The sequence below is a fragment of the Octopus bimaculoides genome, chromosome 21 (assembly GCF_046866305.1).
Source record: "Octopus bimaculoides isolate indiv1 chromosome 21, ASM4686630v1, whole genome shotgun sequence".
Lineage (NCBI taxonomy): Eukaryota > Metazoa > Mollusca > Cephalopoda > Octopoda > Octopodidae > Octopus > Octopus bimaculoides.
The window spans coordinates 36,821,467-36,848,670 of record NC_142948.1 but is presented as its reverse complement, the minus strand read 5'-3'; the positions used below and the strand labels follow the sequence as shown (position 1 = coordinate 36,848,670).

The following is a 27,204-nucleotide window of genomic DNA, read 5'->3' as shown; positions in this document are numbered from 1 at the left end:
CAGTGTTGTGAGACAGGCATTAAAAAATGAATGTTGTGAGACAGGTATTGTTAAACAAGTGTTGTAAACTGCATATCTTTAAATGGTTGTAATGAGATGGGTATCATTAAATAGGTGTTGTGAGACAGGTGTTGTTAAACGAGTATTGTGAGATAGGTCTTTTTAGATAAGTGTTATAAGACAGATGTCTTTAGATGAATGTTGTAAGACAGATATTGTTATAGAAGTATTCATAGGCCAATGCTGTGAGATAGATACTGGTAGAGAAGTATTATGAGAGAGGTGATCAAATATAATTGAGCTGAGCTTTTGCAAGACATAATTAAAGTGGAAAGCAAAGGAATAATAAAATAAAAAATGACAAATACTCACTGAGCAACAAAATCTTGGAATTCTTTAGACCAGAGATCAGGGTTTTTGAATGTTGGTGGAGGACTTCTACAAGAAAAAGAATAGAAAATGTGTAAATTGAATATTCTCAAATTTGAAATTATTTATAATAAAAAAAGACATCCAAAATTAGTCACAATGGATCCTAATTTTAATGGCATCAAAAGGATGAAAGGCAAAGTCAACCTTGGTGTTGATATCACAAAGCGTTAAACATTTATGGTGTGCTCCAGTTAGGAAATCTATCAATGGCATTAATTCTTTGTTTTAAACTATTCAATTCATTTAAAAGTAGTATTTTATCTTTTACCTTTTACTTGCTTCAGTCATTGGACTGCGGCCATACTGGGGCACCGCTTGAACAAATAACCCCCAGTACTAATTTTTTAAAGTCTAGTACTTATTCTATCAGTTTCTCTTGCCAAACCACTAAGTTACAGGGATGCAAACAAATAAACACCGATCGCCAAGTGATGGTGGGGGAACAAACAGACACAAGGACACACATGCACACACACAAACACATGTTTATATATATATGATAGTCTTCTCTCAATATCTGTCCACCAAATTCACTCACAAGGCATTGGTCAGCTCGGGGCTTATAGTTGAAGACCTTGCCTAAGGTACTGTGCGGTGATATTGAACTTGAAACAATGTGGTTACAAAGCAAGCTTCTTAACTGCCACCCAACCATGCTTCTACAAGGCTTTTTTTAAGATGAATGTCAAATTAATTCCGTACAAAGTCTACAATGCCACAACCACTTCGTTGCTGTATTACAGTGGAAGAACCAAAGAACAAGGCTGCAAGGTAATGATCTAATAATAAAAACAGGTCTCTACACCGCCATAAAGAATATTTGAAGAATAGGGCAAGGAAAGGTTTTCCAGAGAATTCTTCGAAAGCAGGGGATGTGTCTGGTTTATGTTCTTAAAATAGAGAAAGTGCTGACAATTGTTATCAGATGAGAAAAGTCATAAAACAGACAAACTCTATTTTATGGAGAACAGCCTTGATAAATGTGTTTGCTCCTGTATTGATTGACCCTTTGGTAGATTGAAAAAAAAAAACTTATGAAACCATGAAAGTTGCTCTGAGAGAACTCAAATACATTGAACACAATTGAATAATTTATGGAAATATCTATTGATCAAGAATGGTGTTAGATTAAATTTCCTTGCTTTTGTTTGCTTTTTTTCTTGATTGTGTTTGTTTGTTTGTTTGCTTTTGAGGCAAGCAAGCTAAAAGACATGACTGAGTGAAAAAGGAATGATTGGAAAGAAGAGATTTCAATGTTGGAAAGCAAAACATCAAGAACAAAACCTCCGACACCTTTTAAAACCAGAAAATATCAGCATTTCATTTCAAAGTAGATGCTTCTTTCGTATTATCTACATAGAAGTTTTCCAGCTCTATAGCAAGTGAATTTGAGGGCAGGTATCTTTGATGGGCTTAAGATCAGGACATTAATGGAAGATGAACAATTTATGGGTTAACCGAAACCTGTCATAAAAAGTGCTTGGGTCGCTTTCACCGATTTGAAAAGTATTACAGAGCAACAAGAAATCTAGAATCTATGAAGACTTGAGGCATAAGTTACTTTTTCCCATTCAGGTTTTGGACATAATAAATATCAAATCCTAACATTGGTTTCAGATTTTGCTACAAAGTCTGCAATTTTAGGAATGGGTGGAGGAATAATTCAAGTACATACCCACCCCAAAGGCCAACCAAAACCTTGTGACATAGTGTGACAAGGCTGGCCCCTTTGAAATACAAGTACAACAGAAACAGGAAGAAAGAGTGAGAGAAAGTTGTGGTGGAAGAGTACAGAAGGGTTCGCCACCATCCCCTGCCAGAGCCTCATGGAGCTTTAGGTGTTTTCGCTTAATAAACACTCACAACATCCGGTCTGGGAATCAAAACCGTGATCCTATGACCGCGAGTTTGCTGCCCTAACCACTGGGCCATTGCGCCTCCACATATATATTTATATATAATGTGTATATATATTTATATGTATGTATTATGTATGTACATATTAACAGTATTTATATTTTCTTGCGAGTTCTAGTCTTAAATGTTTGGAAACCCCATATTTCTAAATTGTCTCCAAGTATGTCAGGAATATCTGCCAACTTTATATGTCTTAATAACACTGGCTTGCATTTTGAAAATAAAAAACAAAAAAAAAAGTTGTTGTGTGTGTGAAAGGCATTCAGCCAATGTTGTATGTAACTGTTAAGTTATATACACTCACCACTGTACTGTCAAATGGCTGGATGTATATATAACTGTTTCTGTGTGTTTTTAAAAGCACATTTTTAAATGACTAAATCAACTTTCCCCCAAATTTAACTGTCATGTGTTTGTGTGTGTGAGTATTCTTTTATTCTTTAATTCTTTTACTTGTTTCAATCATTTAGACTGTGGCCATGTTGGAGCACCATCTCGAAGGGTTTTAGTTGAACAAATTAAGCCCAGGACTTAGTTTTTTAAGTCTAATACTTATTCTATTGGTCTCTTTTACCGAACTGCTAAGTTACAGGGACATAAACACACCAACACCAGTTGTCAAGTGGTGATGAGGACACAGTCACACACACACACAATGGGATTTTTTCAGTTTCCATCTACTAAATCCACTCACAAGGCTTTGGTTGGCCCAAGGCTACAGTAGAAGACACTCACATGCCCAAGGTGCCAAATAGTGGGACTGAACCTGGAACCATGTGGTTGGGAAGCAAGCTTCTTACCACACAGCTACACCCGCACTAATTATGTATGTTTTTTCTTTTTACTTGCAGAGCCAGGAAGAAGATGCAGTGTGAATGGTCTTCGCATGCGCTCCAAATCCAGCGAGATTGTTGCCAATAACATTGCTCTTGAGCTTTTGAATGTCAGTAATGGTAGGTAGGATGTGGGCAAGGCATAGAGATGACATGTATGAAGGGGGGGGGGTGTAGAAAAAAGTTGGTGAGGAATGCTTAAAGAGAAATGAAATAGGAATGCTTAAATAGAATATGAACCCAGATAGCTCCAAGGAGCAAAGGCCTTTATAGGAGAGGAAGAGAGAGAGGAGACAGCTCCTGGGGTCGATCGATCTATTCAATTAAAATCCTTCAAGGTGGTGCTCCAGCATGGCCACAGTCAAATGACTGAAACAAGTAAAAGAAATAAAGAATAAAAGAATACACAAAGTTTTGGCCTGCCTCCCTTCATTGGACTGTCTAACAAGGGCTAGTAGGTGGACACTTCAAAGTCACTATTACTCCTCTTCTTGTAAAAATTTAATTATGTATGTATCTATGTATGTATGTATGTGTATATATATGTGTGTGTGTGTGTGTGTGTGTGTGTGTAAGCGTGTATGTATATGTATATATATGCACATAGACACATACATATATACACACATATATATCTCGTCTAAAGAGATTGATAGACTTTGGCAATCTGTTTTTCTGCTGTTTTCAATTTACCTTAGTGATTGATTAGTGAGACAAATTGAAAACAAAATAAAAATTGATTGCCAAAGGGAAGCATCTCATTAGAAACACGTTTCACAGCAATGTTTTTTGATTACGCTACTATGCAGGAAGTGATGACTGTGTATATATATTAACATCTTGGATATGTGTACAAATGTGTGTGTCTGTGTGTGTATGTGCATAAGTACACGCACATGTATGTATGTATACATATATGTATATCTGTGTGCATACATATGTATATATGGATGGATGTATAATGCATGTATATGTATCAATATATATATATGTATATGTGTGTGTGTGTGTGTGTGTGTGTGTGTGTGTGTGTGTGTGTGTGTGTGAGTCTATGTATATATGTATGAATGTGTGTGTATGTAGACAAAGGTGCACAGTTTTGTTGTTACAACATGTAAGAAGTAAAAAGTAATTAGAACTTTGTGTGAAATTATGATTTCTATTTTAATCAATATTATCACATTATCTACAGTTATCAGACTCTGGATCAATATCACTTTACACCAGCCAACCATTCACTCATATTTGTTTCATCATTACCACCATCACCATTGTCACTGTCATCATCATCATCACCATCGTCATCACCATCGTCATTGTCATCATCATGAATTTTATTTACAGTCTCTAATTTATACATAACATACTCAGTGAGTCTTCTTCGACATCAGCCAACAGAACGACAACTCATAAAACAATACAAACCAATTACACTGCTTGAAATGAGAATTAACAATCAAACATCGTTTAGGTTAACCCATTCATTACCATATTTCTGTTTAAATGTGCTACTTTCGCTTCAGTTGACTTGAAAGATAATAAGCAACTGAGTAAAACAACTCATTATACATACAGGGTGTGTACGGTATTTGAGGACATATGTTTTTTGGGTCATTGCTGCATTTTTTGCTAACTCTGTATAATCTTTGTTTCAGAAAATAATAATGGTAGACCCTCAGCTTACTCAAGAAATGAAGAGGTATGCTGTTATTGTGGTTATAAAGGCTGAGCATAGCGATTTAGAAATATCTTGATTTTTAAAAGTTGCCAGATCTTTCGTTTACAAAGTTTGTAAAAAGTTAGAGACTGAAGATGGAAACATGTCACCAGTATCAATGTATAAAAAGCATTTTAAATGTTCTGAAATCATCAGAACACTTGAATTTAGCCAGCAAGTTCAACAGACCATTGATCACAATCCCAGAAAGTCCGTGAGGTCAATTGCAAAAGATCTCTATGCGTCAAAAGGGACAGTCAGAAATGTTGTCCATGAAGACATCAGATATAAGTCTTATATAGTGAGGAAAGGTCATTTTATATTAGAAAAAGCAAAAGAAAATCACTACATCAGATCTAAAAGGCTCTTAAACAAACTGAAAAATCCAGCAGAAGAAGATTAGATTTAGTTTTTCTCAAACAAGAACTTCAACCAAGATCAAAAAGTTAATAGAAGAAATGACAGATGGTTATGTGCAGACCCTTCTGAAGTTTAAAGTGTTAATACAAAAAATATATATATTGTATATATATATATATATATATATATATATATATATATATATATATATAACCCATGCTAGCATGGAAAGCAGACGTTAAACGATGATTATGATATATATATATATATATATATATATATACAATATATACACACACACACACATATAATATATATATATCTATATATATATATATATATATATATATGTATATATATACAATATACACACACACACACACACACATATAATATATATATATCTATCTATCTATCTATATATATATATATATATATATGCACACATATACCACAAACACACAGTGCAACACTATCAACACCCATAATAGGTTTATTGCTGGTCATAGCAGCTTACCAGGAAATCAATAGAAATCAGGAAGGTAGACAAACAGACAGATTTTCCCTCCAACATACTTTCACACTCTCACATGCGCACACATACACACACACACATCCACACATCCACACAGAGATGTAATACCTAGGTGTGGTTTCTTTCAATAAGCTACAGACTTTTATATCAGATGCATGTATGAAGAAAGGCGAGGGGAGGGGGAGCAGCAGAGAGGATGAAAAGAGAGGGGGAGAGGGGAAATAGAAATAGAGAGAGGGGATGGATAGATGACATGATAAGAAATGAGAGGGATAGCGTGTGAGAGGGAGGAGGGAGAGAAAGTGAGATGTATAGAGAGGATGGGTTAGATAAACAGAAGGAAAAGAGATGAAGAGAGAGAGGGGGGAGAGAGCGAGAGAGAGTGTGTGTGTGTGTGTAACAAATTGGGTGGCAAGTTTGATAGAGAGAGATAGGGAGAGAGAGAAGGAGGAAACAGAGAGAGAGAGGGAGAGAGATATAGAGATAGAAGAAAGATAAAGGAGCAAGAGACAAGAAGGAGAGTGATAGGAGAGAGAGAGAGATAGGAGAGAGAGAGATAGCAGAGAGAGAGAGATAGGAGAGAGAGAGATAGCAGAGAGAGAGAGATAGGAGAGAGAGAGAGAGATAGGAGAGAGAGAGAGAGAGAGAATACTGTATATGAGATAGAAGAGAAAATGGAAAGCTGCTAATGTATTAACAGTGGTGTGTGTGTGTGTGTGTGTGTGTATGTGTATAAGTATGGATATAAGAATACGTATGTGTAATAAATGCAAGTGTATCTGAGCTTTTGTGTACGTGTGGGGTGTTATATGTGTATGTTATGTGTGTGAATGGATGTGTATAAGAGTGTGTGTATGCATAATGTGATCTTGTATGTGTGTGTGTGTGAGAGAGAGAGTGTGTGTGTATGTATGTGTGTGAGTGAGTGAAAGAGAGTGTGTGTGTAAGATGTGAGCTTTTGTTTCTTAAATTCATTCAATTTGTAGCTTGGTTTTTAATTAATTTCATTTGAAATAATATTAATTACTCAAATTACTCAATCAAAAGTAATAGTAATGATGTTGATAATGATAATATCGATAATTGGGACGGAGTTAATTACAGAAGACTGGTAATCAAACGTTTCAAAGTCAACAAGATGTGTCTTCTTCAAGGTACAAACGAAGAGGATTCTTGTCATGTCAAGAGCAGAAACTTGGTCAACGAAGAAGGAATTTCAAGACTGCTTTGATGGTATGTAACCCCAGGCTACACTCATCAAGAGCTGTGAGATGAGCTTGATCTGACATACACCAGACTACTCATCAGGGCTCAAAACAACTAGGGGTGTCAGTACAAGGTCAACAAAATTTGTCTTCTTCAGGGTATGTGTAGAGGGTATTTTTCTCTATGGAGCTGAATCCTGGACTATGAGAAAGGTGCTTCAAGATCACCAAGATGGTAGATGCACCACACTTCTTGTCAGGGCTCAAAACATCTCACAGCTTCAGCACAAGACCACAGAGAAGATTTATGGACACATCTTACCAATCTCTTCTACTATTGTTGCTCAATGCAGGTTAGGCTTTGCTGGTGACTGCTTTTGTGTTGAACACTAGGCCATATCAGAGGTTATAGTTTTAGGGAATTCTGCACCTTAATACAGGAGGAGGAACACATAACTACATCATCATCATCATTTAACATCCATTTCCAGATTTTATCTTCAGATATGTTTATCTAGGAGTCCACCAGTCAATGTGTTCTTCTTTTTCCTAAGATGGTAGGATGCTTATTTGTGAGAAATGTACTCATACATAAAAAAAAAAACAAATAGAAAAAATACACAGGACGGTTGTGGTTGGAATACTTTTGATCGTGAATCAGCTTAGCCATGGAGAGATTAGCAACAAAGTCTTTAATCTTTCCATGATTGCTCGAATCTATATCAGTAGAACACTTGTGTCAACACTCATACAATTTCCCGACAATTATGTGACCTTGTTCCAATGTAATTAGCAAATTATTATTTTTATCGTCATTAAGGTGGTAAGCTGGTAGGATTGTTGGATCATTGGAAAAAATGCTTTGATGTGACCTTATCCCAATATAATTAGCAATATTAGTTTCATTATTTTATCATCGTAAGGCAGCGAGCTGGCAGAATCCTTAGCACGCCAGGAAAAATGCTTAGCGGTATTTCATCCATCTTTATGATATGAGTTCAAATTCCACCAGGGTTCACTTTATCTTTCATCCTTTCAGGGTCGATAAAATAAGTACCAGTTGAGTGCCAGGGTCAATGCGATCGACTTAGCCACTCCCACTGAAATTTCAGCCCTTGTGCCAATAGTAGAAAGGGTTATTTTATCACCATGATTCTACCAATGTTGATTTTTGCCTTTTGTCCTTTGAAGGTTGATAAAATAAGTACCAGTTAAGCACTGGGGTCAATGTCATTTAAATAAATCCACCCCCACACACTTACACCTGAAATTACTGGCCTTGTGCCAAAATTTGAAACCATATTGAAGTGATAAGCTGGCAGACGTTTACTTTCTCATTGGTTATGCTTTTTCCTGTATATCATCATCATCATCATCATCGTTTAACGTCCGCTTTCCATGCTGGCATGGGTTGGACGATTTGACTGAGGACTGGTGAAACCGGATGGCAACACCAGGCTCCAGTCTGATTTGGCAGAGTTTCTACAGCTGGATGCCCTTCCTAACGCCAACCACTCAGAGAGTATATATATATATATATGTATATATATGCATAAATGTAATTCTTTTCCCAAATAAATTGCACTTCATATTCAAGGCTCTGATGAAGCTATAAGATGTTACTCAGGCACTCAACTATGAGTCCACTGCATCTTAGAGCAGAAACAGCTATAAGCTAATGAAGTTCATAAGATAATCATTCATTCCTTTGTCATCACATTTTCTTTTATATATATATATATCATCATCATCATTTAACATCTGTTGTCCATGCTGGCATAGGTTGGACAGTTTGACCAGGGTTGACAAGCTGAAGGGCTACACCTGATTCCAGTCGTGTGTGTGTGTGTGTGTGTGTGTGTGTGTGTGTGTGTTTGTGTGTGTGTGTGTGTGTGTGTGTGCACCCATGCTAGCATGGAAAGCGGACGTTAAACGATGATGATGATGATGATGATGACATGCTTTTCCTTGTCTATTGAAATTGAGATATTGTTTACAAAATTTAAAAGAATCACAGAATTATGTTCTTGTTCCATTTGTATCCAGTAAAAAAATGGTTCCATGTTCTTTGGTGCAGAAATATCAGTTAAGCATCACAAGCAAAAAGTTGAAGAAAATTGTTTAATTCTGCATAAGAGAGAGCCTAGATATGGTTTGTAGGTTTAATAAAAAGGAAGCTAAAAATGAAAAGCTCCATAAAATAAATGGCACAACTATGATACAAACTTAAAGTAGTCTAAATTAAAATGTTCCATTACAATTTTCAAGCTTATTTTACTAAATTCTTCATTATTTTCAAAATTAAAAACAAATGAGCTAAAATGATCTAAATTAAAACCATGCAACAAAATTTCACGTTTATTTATATTCAAAACACTAATTCAATAATAAAAAGGTTATTTTACAAAATTCTTCATTATCGTCAAAAATAATTGAAATAAAAATAAATATGGTAACAAAAAGGTTTTTAAAAATGGACATATTAGGAGAGTGTATCTAAAAGTGACTTCCAGACTGGACGTGATTTCTGGGATCTTGTAAGTCACGGAACCTCTCAATATATTGTTTTTATATATTCTTTTCAAACAAAGAATCTTCACAATTTTCAAAATAAGTTATGCAGTCTATTTTGTTTTATTTAATTCTCTTAATCCTTTTGATACCAAAATGTCCAAGACTGCTCTTGGTTCTATGATATCAACTTCCAGTTTTAGAGTGATCTAAAACCTTCCATTATAATTCCATGTTATGTTCCAAATTTTTGGAAAATTGCATAAGAATATCGCTATAAGTTTTGAGAACTGCCAAAAAAACAGGGTGGAGGATGATTCAGGACAAGTCTGAAATGCTTCTGACCATGTATGCTCAATCAACGCTGACCTACAGCTAAGCAACAACATCAATAACAGCAACAATAATTTTTAATGCCCCAAATCAGTGGAAAGTAATCCAATTAAAAATAAGAAGAACTTTTTTAAATGCTGAAAAGTCAAAACTAGCCGGTATACAGCACTTACTCAGTATTACCTATATCTTTGGGTTTGGTTGAATCCAATACCCTTCATAACCTTATATATATATATATATATATATATATATATATATATATAGTAAATATATATTTAAAAGAAGAGGACTAGAAGTTATACTTTGACTGAAATGAAGTGAAGATATAAATGTTGTAAATATATTCAATAAAGATGATGATGATGATCATCATCATCATCGTTTAACGTCCGCTTTCCATGCTAGCATGGGTTGGACGATTTGACTGAGGACTGGTGAAACCGGATGGCAACACCAGGCTCCAGTCTGATTTGGCAGAGTTTCTACAGCTGGATGCCCTTCCTAACGCCAACCACTCAGAGAGCGTAGTGGGTGCTTTTACGTGTCACCCGCACGAAAACGGCCACGCTCGAAATGGTGTCTTTTATGTGCCACCCGCACAAGCCAGTCCAGGGGCACTGGCAACGATCTCGCTCGAAAATCCTACAGGAGCCAGTCAGGCGGTACTGGCAACGGCCATGCTCAAAATGGTGCATCTCATGTGCCACCCGCACAAGAACCAGTCCAGGGGCACTGGCAACGATCTTACTTGGCTTGCCGGGTCTTCTCACGCACAGCACATTTCCAAAGGTCTCGGTCCGTAGTCATCGCCTCGGTGAGGCCCAATGTACGAAGGTCTTGCCTCACCACCTCAGCCCAGGTCTTCCTGGGCCTACCTCTTCCACGGGTTCCCTCAACTGTTAGGGTGTGGCACTTTTTCACGCAGCTATCCTCCTCCATTCTCACCACATGTCCATACCAGCGCAATCGTCTCTCTTGCACGCCACAACTGATGCTTCTAATGTTCAGCTTTTCTCTCAAGATACTTACACTCTGACGGGTATTCACATTGACATTACACATCCAACGGAGCATACTGGCTTTATTCCTTGCGAGCTTACGTATGTCCTCAGCAGTTACAGCCCATGTTTCACTGCCATGTAGCATGGTTGTTCGTACACATGCGTCATACAGTCTGCCTTTTACTCTGAGTGAGAGTCCCTTTGTCGCCAGCAGGGGTAAGAGCTCTCTAAACTTTGCCCAGGCTATTCTTATTCTAGCAGCTACACTTTCAGCGCACCCACCCCCACTACTAACTTGGTCGCCCAGATAGCGGAAGCTATCGACTACCTCTAGTTTTTCACCCTGGAATGAGATAGAAGTTGTTTCCTGTTTGCTTACAGTCTTTATTGCACCTGAACATCTGCCACAAACAAAAAAATGTTCAGATGATGAGAAATAAAATTATTTGAAATCAAAAATGTGGGGGAGGTGAGGGGGTTGACAGGAAGGGCATCTGGCCGAAGAAAAGCTACCTCAGCAAATTCAATCTGACTCATACAAGCATGGAAAAACAGATGTTAAATGGTGATGACATTGATGATGATGATGAGATTCATATATATATATATATACATGTATATATACATGTACACATATACATACATGCATATATACACACACACACACACAAATATATGCATATATATATATATACATATACATATACATGCATGTACATATATATATACATACATACATCCATATATATATATATATATATATATATATATATATATATATATATATATATATATATATACATACACACACGTGTGTGTGTGTGTATGTATATATATATGTGTGTGTGTGTGTGTATATATATATATATATAATTACAAATATAAAGAATGAAATGCACAAATAATTTTACTACTTCAATTTACAATTGTTTCATCTTAGCTCAATACAATCACACTTGAACATTCTGCAATAATACGTACAACTATTGATTACTTTCCATGCGCTATTCAAGGTAACCTTCATCACATCTGCTGAATAAATGTCTGCAGAACTGCACACAAAACAATATGCTGCTTTTTAATAATTTTATATGCAACTCTGAAGAGCCTTAATCAGCATGTGTTATAAAGGTTACCTTGAAGAGTACATGAAAAGTAATCAATAGATAGTCATATTATTGCATAATGTTCCATATTGATTGTAGCAAACTAAGACAAAACTATTCTAAAGTAAAGTAGCAAAATGAATTTATTGTTCCGTTCTTTCTGTTTGTCATTTTATAAACTCCATGGTTAATTGTTAATTGTGGATTTTTCAGATATTCGTTTGAAAAAATAAACGATGTCGAGTTTATAATTTTATCTCTGATAGCCAATATCAGTGGATGAGCTCAATGTGGTAAACACCATGATTATATAGTCTCGTAAAATCATTTTATATATGGGAACCATTTTGGAAAAAAACATGAAAGCTCTTGGGAATTCACAATATATATATATATATACACACGCACATATACATACACTCACACACACACATAGATACTTTAATTTGTTTAGAGCAAATGCCTCTGAATGCACTTATGCTCCTATGCTTCTTGTTGTTGGTTACCGTCTGTCATTCCCATTTTCCAGAGTAATCCTATGGGATGGTTATATATGCAAAACTCCTTACAGTTTAGGTAGATATAAATGAACATGTGGCATGCAGAAACATATGTTGCAATACATTAATAAAGTTAGAAAATTTCCACCCACAAGTAATTTTCATTATGGCATATATATATATATATATATAGATTGTATCTATACACACACTACAAATATGATAATCAGATAGGTTATTGACCAAACCATTATAATGGAGATATAATAATTACAGAGATATGCATATATGTGATAAACGGAGATGAAACTGATTGAAACAGATATAAATATTGTAAATACAAAGTGTATATATGATGAGCAAATCAGAGATCAAACTGATAGAAACAGATATAAATATTGTAAATATACAGAGTATATATATGATGAGAAAATTCGAGATCAAAGTGATAGAAGAAGCATAGTGTTGATGTAAACTATAGTAAAGATTCACTGCAAATATGAGTTTGATAATTTTTCAAATTATATATTCATATGTAGAAAAGTTTCTTTAAAAAAATTAATGCTTTATAATAACATGAAATGGAATATATATGTGAGGGTGCATGGCTTAGTGGTTAGGGTGTTGCTAGGTTGTGGTTTCAATTCCTAGATCGGGTAGTGTGTTGTGTTCTGGAGCAAAACACTTCCTCTCATGTCGCTCTCTGATCACTTCAACACCTGACGCGTGGCACACAGTTCATCTCTGTAGACAATGTCCATTTGATGGAGAGAGTGAGCTAATGTGTGGCATGTAGCAGTTGCCAAGGGGCCTCACTGATCTAGTGGCCCCTATGTATGTTACTGTCAATAAAAAATATGATAGGGTCTAGAGCATTGATTTGCCTGAAGCCCTTTAAAGCTGTTAAGCTGATCCTGAATGCACCTCAATTTCAGCAGCACATATTCAAGACAATCAAGCTTTACATTACAAAAGTAAACTTAGCAGAAAACATTACTGTAGAATAATAATAATAATAATAATAATAATAATAATAATAAGGTTTAACGCTTTAGCATTTGAACTAGTCCAATCCAGCCCACATATTCTACACATTTAATGTTCAAACTAGCCTGATCTGGCTTCTCACACTGACCCCACAAAGTCATTCTAAAACTAATCACAACATCAAAATTGTGAAGCTACAAAATAATGAATGCATGATTAATTCAAAACAATGTGGATCAGAATAATCTGAATTAAAAGTACCCAGTACACATTGTAAAGTAATTGGTGTTAGGAAGGACATCCAGGAAGCCATGTCAAAACAGACAAATGGAGCCTAAACAGCTATCCAGTTCCTGCCAAACCATCCAGCCCATGCCAGCATGGAGAGCAGAAGTTAAATGATGAAGACAATGATGATGATGACAATGATGATGTTAAAGGGTTAAAGCAATCTAATATTACATTACAAAACATCACAAAAGTGCCTTTGTTGTATCAGTAAATATTATTATTATTATTATTATTATTATTATTATTATTGATAAGGTGGTGGGCTGACAGAATCTTTAGCATGGCAAGCAAAATGCTTAGCGGCATTTCAGCCATCTGCACATTCTGAGTTCAAATTCCGCCAAGGTTGACTTTGCCTTTCATCCTTTTGGGGTTGATAAATTAAGTACCAGTGAACCACTAAGGTTGATGTAATTGACTAGACCCCTCACCCAAAGTCTCAGGCCTTGTGCCTTTAGTACAAAGGATTATTATTATAAGGAGGAAGAGGGGTAGGAGGAGTGTAATATGAAATTTTTAAAAAAGCACAGATTGATTTTCTTTATTAAAAAATATTTCAGCTGTTTGTCTGACTTCTACAGATTGATAATAAGAAAGAATAACAAAAAAATTGAAAATATACAGAAGTGCAGATATTCAAGAATTCATTTTCCTAACCAAAAGAAAAGCGACAAAAAAAAAGACATCAACTTTCACTCATTCATAACTGATTTTTTTTCTTTTTTTCTTCTTTTTGTTATACCAAACTTATGAACAAGCAAAACTTTATGATGTCTCATTGTTTGTTTTGTTTTGTTTTTTGTCTAGGAAGTAATGTGGAATAGTTGAACTTTTTTTAATTTCTGCATTTCTGCAATTTCTTATATTTTTCATTATTCTTGTCTTACTTTAAACCTGAGGAAGACAGACTCTGTTGAAAGATTATTCAAGAAACAAAGTCAATCTGTGATGTTTTGGGGATTTTGTTATTTTTTTTTCTTTTAATTACACATCATGCTTTTTAAACTGTGTTTTACCTTTGTGAAGTGTTACACCAATCTTAATAAATCAGCACCATCATCATCATCATCATCATCATTAAGGCATCAAGCTGACAGAATTGTTATTGTGCCTGACAAAAATGCTGCTCAGCATTTTTCCATTTTTACATTCTGAGTTCAAATCTCAACAGAGTCATCTTTATTTTTCATCCTTTTGGGGTTAATAAAATGAGTACCAGATGGATATTGAGACTGATGTAATCAATTAGTCCCCTCTCCACAAAATTACTGCCCTTGTGGCAAAATTTGAAGCCATTATTATTATCATTATTATTACTATTATTGTCATCAGCATCATCATCATTATTATTAAAGTGGCGAGCTGGCTGAGTCGTTAGCGTGCCAAGCATTTTACCTGGCATCCTAACGACTCGGTCAGCTCGCCACTTTAATAATAATGATGATGATGCTGATGACAATAATAGTAATAATAATGATAATAATAATGGCTTCAAATTTTGCCACAAGGGTATCAATTATTGGGGGAGGGGGTAAGTCGATTACATCGACCCCAGTATTTCATTGGTACTTAATTTATCGACCCCAAAAGGATGAAAGGTAAAGCTGACCTTGGCAGAATTTGAACTCAGAATGTAGCGATGGGTGAAATACTGCTGGATGAAATGCTTAGTGGTATTTCACGCATTGCTATGTTCTGAGTTCAAATTCTGCAGAGGTCAACTTTGCCTTTCATCCTTTCGGGATTAATAAATTAAGTACCAGTTGAGTACTGGGGTCAATTGGGTACAAAAGTAAAATCCGAAAGGAAGCACCGAGTTCCAATTTGAGAGAGGCACAAAAGATAACCCAAAGTCAAAAACAGTGGATAAAAGTTGTCTATGGCCAAAGCCCCAGGGGAAGTGAAGAGCTTAACCCTTTAGCATTTAAACTGGCCATATCAGGCCCAAATATTCTACATGTTTTATATTCAAACTGACCAGATTCAGCTTCTCACACATATCATACAATGTTATACTAAAAAATATACAATCATATGACTGAAATCTTGAAGCTGCGAGAAAATGCACGATTAATTCAAACTGATTTCAATAAATAAGCATTATGTTTGACAGAGCAATTTGCTAACGAGTTAATTAAGCAAACTAACGTTAGAAGCTGCAAGAGAGATGTGTCAAGCATCTTTTGGAATGAGTGTTAGCAATGTAAGGTGAAGAAGCTGTCTTAAACTAGGAATCAAACTAACATGTATATATACGAGGGTTCACCTTGAGCTCATGTCTTACTCACTAGCAGCTTATAAAATGGTGTTGTTGGCATTTTATACAATATTGTTAGGTAATAAAATTGTAACATTGATGAGTTTTAATTAGAAATTAACAAAATCAATTAATGAAAAACAAATATCACTGAAAAGCAAATAAGAATGGAAACATAGAGTGCATATGTATTTACATATGCATGTGTGTGTGTGTGTGTGTATATATATTTACACACATATGTATGTATATATATGATTTTATCTATATTTGTGTGTGTGTGGGTAGGTGTGTATATGTATGTGTGTGTGTATTTACATATGTATATATATACACACACACAAATATTATACATAATATAAAATATAAACTGACAACAGACAGAACTGACAAATAGAAAGATAGACCTACCTGGCAGTTCAGAAGAAAGGTAAATGGACCTGAGTCTTGGAGAGAGAGCGTCAGAGAGAGACAGACAGACAGACAGAGAGAGAGAGAATGACAGAAAGATAAAGGTAAAAAAAATGGTCAAAGAAAGAACTTGTTATAATTCCTCTATGATGGAATACGGAGATGATTACAATGGCAGAATGATAGTATACCCAAGCAGAACACTGCTAACACACGGCACAACGACTGTGGTAGCAATGGTGGTGAGATCTCACACTAGATGGCCACACCTTTAATCTTTCTTCGGATCAGTTAGCAGTAAAAGCATCTTTACCACCATCATCATCATCACCACCACCACCACCACAACCATCAATCACCACTGCCACCACCATAAGAATCAATCACCGACCACAACCATAATCATCATCATCATCATCAGAGAAAGCAGCAATAATAGTGAGAGGGAGGGTGATGAGGAGTGGTAGTATTAGTAGAGAAAGAAGAGAAGAAAAAAACCCGATACAAAAATGGATGTGATGTGGGTAATTTTCTTTTTCTCTTGATAGCAACTAGGATTAGGGCGGAGGAAGCTTTATAGCTTTTCAGCTGGAATAATGTTAATCCATTCTAATCTGCTGTAATTTCAGTCGTTTTCATCATCGTTATTATTATTATTATTAATAGTGTTATTATTATCATGAAAAGCTGATTTCAGCAGAAGTAGTGGATGTGTTGAGCTGCTGTACGAGGACCAAATTTCCAGGACTGGATGCTCTGTTCAACAAACTTTATCATTCTATTCCAGATTTATTCGTCATTAACTTGGAAGCATCAAATTGAGGGCACTCCCAGTGATTCGAGTCAAGGAGAGTCGATACTTCTGAAGAAGGGTCCAGAGTAGTGGTATTTATAGACAACATCAGGCCCGTAAACCTGCTAAACACGGTGTGGCTCCCAGCTGATATATCCATGAAAACTTTCACCCCAAACAATACATCATACATTGGATCAGGAACAGATTTGGTTTTAATGAGGATGCTGATCAATTTGGATCAGTCCAAAGTTTACAAAAGGGTCAACCATCATTATCTGAAGCTATCCTAAATGCAGCTGGTTTTGGTCCCGTCTTCAGAGACTGGGTCACTACACCAGTATCTGTTTGGCAATCAAAATAAATAACCACTTGTTGGGGCGGTTTCACATCAAATGCTAAGTCCATCAAGACTGTTTCCTCTCTTGTGTTTTGGTGCTGGAGTAACAGATTAGAGACTTTGAAAAACATCCTGATTGAAGTTGGATGTAGAAGTTTGTCTGCATATGCAGACAATATCACCTTTGTGGTGTTGGGTACTTCAGAAACTGAGGTGTTGGGCAGCAAGCTGACAGAAACGTTACCCCACCGGGCGAAATGCTTAGCGGTATTTCGTCTGCTGTAACATTCTGAGTTCAAATTCCGCCGAGGTCAACTTTGCCTTTCATCCTTTCGGGGTCGATAGATTAAATACCAGTTGAACACTGGGATTAATGTAATCGACTTAATCCCTTTGTCTGTCCTGGTTTGTCCCCTCTATGTTTAGCCCCTTGTGGGCAATAAAGAAATAGGAAACTGAGGAGTTGGCAGGACAGGTTAGCTGATTAAACAGGTAGACTGCTTGGGCCGGATATAGCTAGTTTAAATGCTAAAGGGTTAAACTCACCAACATTTCCTGGTTGGTGTTGTGGCCTTGTGCCTATAATAAAAAGTATTATTATTATTATTATTATTATTATTATTATTATTACTATTATTATTACTCTACACTCTCGGAGTGGTTGACGTTAGGAAGGGCATCCAGCTGTAGAAACTCTGCCAAATCAGATTGGAGCCTGGTGTCGCCTCCTGGTCCACCAGTCCTCAGTCAAATCGTCCAACCCATGCTAGCATGGAAAGCGGACGTTAAACGACGATGATGATTACTATTATTAAGGAAGAGACTCATTAAAGCAGCAGAAAAAATATGCCTTGTGGCATCTGTTCCAGCTCTTTGCTTTCTGAGCTCAAATCCTTCCAAGGTCATCATTGCCTTCCATCCATTCAGGGTCAACGAAAATACAATATCAATCAAGAGCTGGGGCCCCCCACCCCCCATAAGCCAGTAGCCCCTTCCTCTGTAAGAAAGCTGGTTCTGTGACTAAATCAGAAAATCGTTGTTGCTGCTGTTGTTGTTGATGCCATTGTTGTTGTTGGTATTGTAAATGTTGTTGCTGTTCTCGATCATGGTATTTTAGACGAGATTATTAATCGGATCAGAGTGGAAGAGACAATCAGCCGATCAAATGTCAAGCATAATGCCAGAGACATAGAAACTCTTTGTGTCATTAAGAGATGAGATCCTAATGGACACACAAAGACAGGATGGTTAGACAATCCGGATGATGGCCGCGTCTACGATTCCACCCTCTCCCCTCGGTTCCACTCACTTACTGCGTTCTACATAATGGTGTCCTAGAGAAGGATTAAGTAGCAATGTTATCAAGAAATATCATCATCATCATCATCATCACCAGTAACTTCATGGTCAATATCATCATCATCATCATCATCATAGGATTATTTACTATCAGCATCACCATTGTTGTCATATACCACCATCATCATTGCAGTCGTCATCATTGTCATCATCTTCCTCCTCCTCCTTGTCATCATCATCACCCTTGTTGTAAGTATTGTGGTTACTGTCATTGTTGTCATCATTTTCACTGACATCAACACCATCATCTTCCTATATAGTTGTGGTCACAACTCACCACTGCCACCGCCACCACCACTTCCATTAAGGAGTTGATGATGACGATTATGAAGATGATGATGATGATTATGAAGATGATGATGGTGATGATGAGGATGATTATGATGATGATGGCAGTTATTATTTAAACATGGTGCAGCTGTTTGGTACATCAAGTGGTTTCCAAAGAGTCCGAAATGACACAATGGACAAAACAAGATCAGTGACGAAATAAGATGTAGAAGCTGGAACTGGACTGGACACGTCCACAGACAAGATTGAGAAAGCGATTGTATGGTAGTCCTAAAGTGGCCGTCTGAGGGGGCAAAGAGCAGCAGGGTGCCTTGATATCACATGGTGAAGGGTCATTGACAAGGAAAGGAGACGAGAAGTGGGGAGAAGCTCGAATGAAACCAGAACAGTGGCACAAAACAGAGCTGGTCGGAGAGATCTTGTTGTGACCTTCTGTATCAAACGGCCCAGAGAGAACTGACTGACCAACAAATATTATCTAATGTGTCATTCCTCTATATTTTTTTATTTAAATACTTTGACATGATTAACAAGGTACAGGAGAGGACAGTGATCTGGCTGGTATTTCTAGCAGACTGAACAACCACATAGATACTACCCAGATTCCAACAGAGCACTCTAAGCCACTGACCACACAAGGTCCTGCCCTAATCAACAACAAGCAAAATCAAAAACGGATAAAAAAGAAAAAAGGAAAAAAAACAACCAACCAAAATCATTGTATTTACATGAAATCCATATCATCATAAATCTTAATCTCAGATAGCTCTACTGAACAGATCTCAGTAATCTTTTAAGAGGCAATATTCTAAATTTTCAACAGATTATTATTATTATTATCATTTTTGACATCAGCAACATCGATATTGCATGAGTGAATTATTATGTGAGGTTAGAGAGAAATGAATGCTGAAAATATGTGTGAAAGAGTAAGAGCTTGTGCAAGTTGCCAAGGCAGTTTATTTAAACTGGAGAATGGGTATCAGAGTGGAAATGCCAAATGAAAAATACACACACACACATATAGAAAGAAATAAACACACAATACAGCAAGTAAAGTATTAAAAATAACCGTTAACGGATATGGATATATAAACGCCCTCGCGTAAGTTGTATGGCAGACGTACACTGGCTCCTTCTGTAAAGATAAGCCTGAATCACGATGGCAGTGAGAGTAGGAGAGAAAAACAGGTCTTACCTTGGAATTTTAAACAATGCTCTCATAGGGTGCTGCTCAGAAAGGGGTGGGTCACCATCGGCTAATTCAATTGCAGTGACCCCTAGTGACCAAACATCACACCGAATGTCATAGACATAATCAAGTTGTTGCTCACATGCAATTACCTGCAAAAGGAGAAAATATCAACTCATTAGCATGTGTGTGTGTGTGTGTGTGTGTGTGTGTTTTGGGGTTTGTGTTTGTCCCCCGCCACTGCTTGACAACCAGTGCTGGTGTGTTTACATTCCCCTAATCTAGCAGTTTGGCAAAAGAGATTGACAGAACAAATATCACGCTTAAAAAAGGAAATAAATCCTGGGGTGAATTTGTTTGATGCAGCAAAGTGGATGCGAACTATTTTGGAAGATAAACTTATTGATTGAGTAAACATCACAAGATGCTGAACGGATGAACAATCAACAAACGGTCAATGGCCAGGATCAAACATTTCAGTTAATGAACCACCGTTATCTTCTGTAGTCATTACATGCAACAGATGAGACAATCAGTTTATTGAAAGACTAATATGACAAGTTGTTCCAAGTAAGTTGCTCAACTGGATGATGATGATGATGGTGGTGGTGGTGGTGGTGATGGAGGCAGTGCTAGTAGTAGTGGTTAGTGGTAATGGTGATGATGATGATGATGGGAGATCACGTAACAGAAATCCATCAGACATTTGAGGACTCTTCAAGATGATGGCACAAGACTTCTTTGTACATCTTGAGAATGCTAGACCCAAGCATCTCAATGCAAAGAAGCCATCAACGAGGTTGAAAGCCACCTCTTCTACCTTGTTCCAACAATGACACATGACTCAGAGAGGTCAGGTACTTCAAGTACCTTGGCTCCTATGTTGCTGGCCATAAGAAGAACGTCCTGATATGCAAGGGACAAGCCTAGAGTTCCTGTAACAAACTCCAAAACATCTTGCAATCAAGTACTTCCAAGTGAACAGGGCTGGCCTTCTTCAGGGAATGCAATAGAGAGACAAAACCTGAACTATGATGAAACAACTTCAAGATGGTCTTAATTATATTTATAATATATCTTTTATCTTTAACCTGCTTCAGTCATTAGCCTGTGGCCATGCTGGGGCACCGCTTTCAATTTTTAGCCAAATGAATCAAGCCTAGGACCTTGTTTTCCAGCCTGATACTTATTCTGTTGGTCCCTTTTGCCAAACTGTGGTTCTACAGCCAATCCTACTTCCTGCAAAATCACTTGATATATATACACACACACACACATATATACATATATATATTTGAAAAATTATATATATATATATATATATATATATGCATATATGCATATATGCATATATGCATAGTATGCATATACATGTCTCTCTCTCTATATATATATATATACACACACACATTCATATATACTTATGTAGATTCACACATGTGTATATCTGTGTATGGATGTTCATGTATGCATAATTTCAATTTCAACTTTTTTTCTTTACAAAAAAGAAACATTTCAACAATAAATAGTTTAATCAGGACAAATTCAAAATGGAAGAAGGTGTTTCCAGTCGTTTGCGTCTCCTCTTCCTCTCCGGTTGTTTTGCTACAATTTATATTGATTACATGCATCAATTGACTGAAATCTACTAAAAACCATAAAAACTACATTTATCAGTGAATTCAATCCTTCTTTATGGCATCCAGTAAGTATTAATTGACAGTTAAGTAGTCACGTCCCTGCCTGTTCTAGTTTCATTACCAGCCAGTTCGATTTTTACTGCAATGTGATATCAGAACATTTTTTCTACATCATTTTTTTGTTTTGTTTCTGCTTTGTTTTCCTCCACCAACTTCATCCTTTTCCATGTGTGTGTGTGTGTGTGTATACATATACATACATACTTACATATATACACACACACAAACGTATGCATGTATATGCACACACACACACACACACACACATAGAGAAAAATTGTTTGTCGTCGTCACAATAATCATCATCATCTACCACATCAGCATCATCATCATCATCTGCTTCTTCTCTGTCACTCTTTGTCAGCTCATCTGCCAACCTTATCTTCATCCAGACTGCCAACCGCATTTATCACACTCACCCCTTCACCACCTACACCACCACCAGCATCTCCTCTAACTGCACCACCAACCCCCAACCACATTAACCCTCCCCCATTCACTCATCGCCACCTCCACCACCTACACTGCACCTATATCCTTCCCACTCCTCTAAGAAACCACCAACGACGCCTTCACATGCTTCTTTGCCAAGCTAGGAACAGCAGCCAAATCTCTCTCAAGTAAAATACCCACCATGGGAGAGGAAAGGCTTGCAGCCCAGAGTCGAGGGTGATGCTCCAGAGGGAGTTAAAGGTTTAATGAAGAAGTGAACGTCCTCCTTCGTTTGAGTAAACCCTGAAGAACAAAACCCTACCCAAAAACTCAAATTGCAAATAAATAGCTCATTGGAGACCTAAACTGGGGAAAGGGGACAGCATGATTGTCATCAATTGAGACAAAATTGGACACCAAATAAAAGAAATATATGAAGTAAGCTTACTAACACTATTGTGTCACCAAAGACTGGGTGTTTGATCTGACTGGTATCATCATCATCATCGTCGTCATTTAATGCTGGTAAAGCAAGAACTGTACCAGGTTCCACTGTCTGTTTTGGCATGGCTTCTACAGCTGGATACCATTCCTAATGCCAACGACTTTACAGCATGTAGTGAGTGTTTCTTATCATCACCAGTGCTTTCTATGTGGCACCATCATCAGTGGTTTTTACATTCTAGAAAATAACATCTGCTTCAAGTATTTACTTTTAACTGTAGTTAAAGTCCTCATAGTTTGGTGGAGAACAAGAAAGAGGGTTTTGCTTAGTTTATTTTGTTTTTAAATAACACCAGAACATAAACAAGGCATGCAAGTGAGACGAGATGTAAAAATAAAGTTAATGACTTAACACATGGGTTGTCCAGTGTGACAGACCACTTACCTCTGGTGCCATCCAATAGGGGGTGCCTACAGAAGTCCTTCTGTTTGCTAGAGAATGATCAAGTAAGCCTGAAACACCTGAAAGATAAAAGAAAAATTACATATATATACACACACACATATATATATATATATACATTATATATATTCTTCACAAGTTATGAAACTGACAAATGAAAATTTTTTTTGTAAATATAATTAAGTTCTCACTGTTTATATTGATGATAGAAAAAAAATCATCAAATATTGAGGCATGTACATTCAAGACCATTAAAAACAGGTATTAGTACATGTGGGAATTGAACCACATCTCGCTGAGCTGGCAGAATTGTTAGCATGCTGACCAACATGCATAGCTGAATTTCATCTGTCATTGCATTCAGGGTTCAAATTCCGCCAAGGTCGATTTTGTCTTTCACCCTTTTAACAGTTGATAAAATCAGTACCATTTCAGCATTGGGATCGATGTAATTGACTGACACCCTTCCCTAAACTTCTGGCTTTGAGCCGAAACTTGAAATTACACCAAGGCAGACTTTAACTTTTATCCTTTCAGGGTCAATAAATTAAGTACCAGTGAAACACTGGGGATCGATGTAATTGACTAGTTGCCTCCCACCAAATTTCAGGCCTTGTGTCTTCAGGCCTTGCGAACCCTGCTGTACTCTTCCACCACAACTTTCTCTCACTCTTACTTCCTGTTTCTGTTGTGCCTGTAATTCAAAGGAGTCAGCCTTGTCATATTGTGTCACATTGAATCTCCCCAAGAACTACGTTAAGGGTACACGTGTCTGTGGAGTGCTCAGCCACTTGCACGTTAATTTCACGAGCAGGCTGTTCCGCTGATCGGATCAACTGGAACCCTCATCGTCGTAACCGACAGAGTGCCACGATATATATATAAATATATATGTGTGTATATATATGTGTGTATATAAATGTACATAATTACATATATATATGTAACTGGCATTCCGTCAGTTATGATGATGAATGTTCTAGTTAACCTAATCGATGGAACAGCCTGCTTGTGAAATTAATGTGCATGTAGCTGGGTACTCCACAGACAGACATCCCATAACATAGTTCTCAGATAGATTCAGCATGGCACAGGATGAGACAAGTTTGGTTCTTTGAAATACAGGAATAACTCATTTTTGCCGGCTGAGTGGACTAGAACAATGTGAAATAAAGTGTCTTGCCCAAGGACACAATGCACTACCAATATTAGTTCGAATAGTCACATTAGTATTCATAATCTATATCTATTTATTTAGATAATTTGAAGTGGAGTGTGTGTTTGTGTGTTTGTATGTGTGTCTGTGCGTGTGTGTATTTGTGTGTATACATGTATGCTAAGAGTGCTGGAGTATTCTCAATTTTATAATAAATTTCTAATTTTTTATATTTTTAAATCCTATTTTTTTTTTTGTAATTTTTGTTTTACTGATTTTCAGTTTTTTAATTTTTGTTTTTCAACCTCTTTTTTTTTATCAAATTATTTTCTTTTTCTCAATTAAATTTTCTATTTTTAGTCTGTATTTTAAAATTTTGTTTTCTTTCAAATATTTTTGTAACTTTGTTTTTCACAAGTTTTTTTTTGTTTTTTTTGTTTTATACTTATCTATTCTATTCATTATAAGACAAGTTTTCAACAAAAAAGTGAGGAAATATTTATTGAAGTAGAAATAATTAGAAGGAATGGTTGTTTTTATCATTTATAAAGATTTTCTTTGTATTTTTCTTTGGAATTCCAATATATTTATCCCATCATGCACCACCCACAGAGTGCTGACAACCACGCCCCTTTTATTCAACTTTCACTTTCAAATATCATCATCGTTTAACGTCCGCTTTCCATGCTAGCATGGGTTGGACGATTTGACTGAGGACTGGCAAGCCAGAAGGCTGCACCAGGCTCCAATCTGATTTGGCAGAGTTTCTACAGCTGGATGCCCTTTCTAATGCCAACCACTCCGAGACTGTAGTGGGTGCTTTTACGTGCCACTGGCACGAGGGCCAGTCACATGGTACTGGCAACAGCCACGCTCAAAAAGGTGTTTTTTACGTGCCAGTGGAAATTGAACCGGTGACTGTATTAGATAATAACGCATTAAGACAATATGACTCTCCCCATACATGAACATACATATACACTTAAACAAATACAAAATTAAACACATAGAAACACACACACACACATTTCTATATGGTTAAGAAGTTTGTTTTCCAGCCATGTGGTTTTGGGTTCAGTCTCCCCTGTGAGGCACCATGGGCTAGTGTCTTCTACTATAGCCATGGGTCAACCAGAGCCTTGTGAGTAGATTTGGTAGATGGAAACTGAAAGAAGTCCATCGTATGTGTGTGTGTGGGGGGATAAGAATAAACATAAGTTGAGAAATATTACCTTGCTTGAAAAGAGGTGAGGGTTGGTGACAGGATGGGCATCCAACCATTGAAACAGGAAAAAATTTGCTTCAATGAATTCCATCTGACTCAGGCAAGCACGAAAAACCGGATAATAAAATGATGATGAGGAGCTTCCACACAGTTTCCATCAACTAATCAAAAGGAACTGCTCAGCCTGGGGCTATGGTAGAAGATACTTCGACAAGATGCTGAACAGTGGAATTGATCCCAGACTCACATAGTTATGAAACAAATTTGCCATGCCTAGGTTCCTCCAGGTTAAGCAACCTCATAAACACAACATGAGCATAATGTGTTCAGCATTACCTCCTGTTGCTCAATGTCTTATCAAACTCACTACGAGGCCCCATCGCTCAATACATTACCTTGTACGCTTGATACTCTGACATACAGAAACAAACAAGTCATGTGTCTCGCTCAACGAGGACAAAACCAATAAATGTGGCAAATTTTGAACTCATGAAAAGCTGGCTCAACTCCACACATGAACATGATGAGATGCTTCATAGTACCTCTTGAAAGGAAGTCAACATCTAATCAGGTTTACCACCCATTCGCGTTCAGATTAATCAGTACAATGTAATGCTCATTTATTCATTATCTTGAATTAATCCTGCATTATCTTGTGACTTTGAGATTTTCACGATGTGTTTATTTACTTTTAGAATGACATTGTAGGGTAGGTGTGAGAGGTGAGATCTGGCCAGTTTGATCATAAAACAGGTAGAATATTTGGGCTGGATATGATCAGTTTAAATCCTAAAGGGTTAACATGCTGACATATAAAAACATGTTGTGCATCTTGCTCAATGAAGACAAGACTAATAATTGTGGCAAGCTTTGGACTCATGGACAGAAATTGGTTATCCGGTAACTAAAGTACTTAACTATTGGGGTGGGGAATTCTATATAGAATTTAATAATGCAAGTGATTTATTCCATATTGGCAAGCGATTATGGACACAGGAAAAGAAGAGAAAATATAATATATAAATAATATATATGTATATAAGCGCTGCAACTTCAGGGAAGGTTTTATTTTTAATTAATTTCACTGATTTCTCATCTTCAAACAGAAGGAATATGTTTCGACATACAGTAAGAAAACGTAATAAAGATTTTGAAAAATATGCAACAGCAAATAAAAGGAAAAACAAGAAAGGAAAACCAAAATAGAAAGAAGACATCATATTATATATACATACATACATATATATATATACATATATATATATATATATATATATATATATATATATATATATATGCATATATATATATAAATATATATAGATATATACATATATATATATATATATATACACACATGCACACACACACATATAAATATTCTATCTACCCACCTCTCTCTCTCCCTAT

The 27,204-nt window shown here is 36.5% G+C and overlaps 1 protein-coding gene across 11 annotated transcripts in view; it reads right to left on the bottom strand.

Moving 5' to 3' along the window:
- The window catches only part of LOC106873084 (myosin-IIIb), a 221,564-nt gene that overhangs the window by 76,043 nt on the left and 118,317 nt on the right, over window positions 1-27,204 (bottom strand). For 10 of the 11 annotated variants that reach the window (XR_016237804.1, XR_016237805.1, XM_089339137.1 and 7 more), the window contains 3 exons: window positions 23,396-23,472; window positions 20,381-20,526; window positions 373-438 (listed from right to left, as the gene is read on the bottom strand). Coding sequence is in view for 8 of the 11 variants with exons in the window: in XM_089339137.1 (XP_089195263.1) it covers window positions 373-438; window positions 20,381-20,526; window positions 23,396-23,472 (289 nt within the window). In the remaining 3 variants the exon portion in view is untranslated. Of the gene's footprint in view, window positions 1-372; window positions 439-16,399; window positions 16,644-20,380; window positions 20,527-23,395; window positions 23,473-27,204 lie in introns of those variants that run through there. The other variant, XM_089339139.1, reaches the window with a different exon arrangement.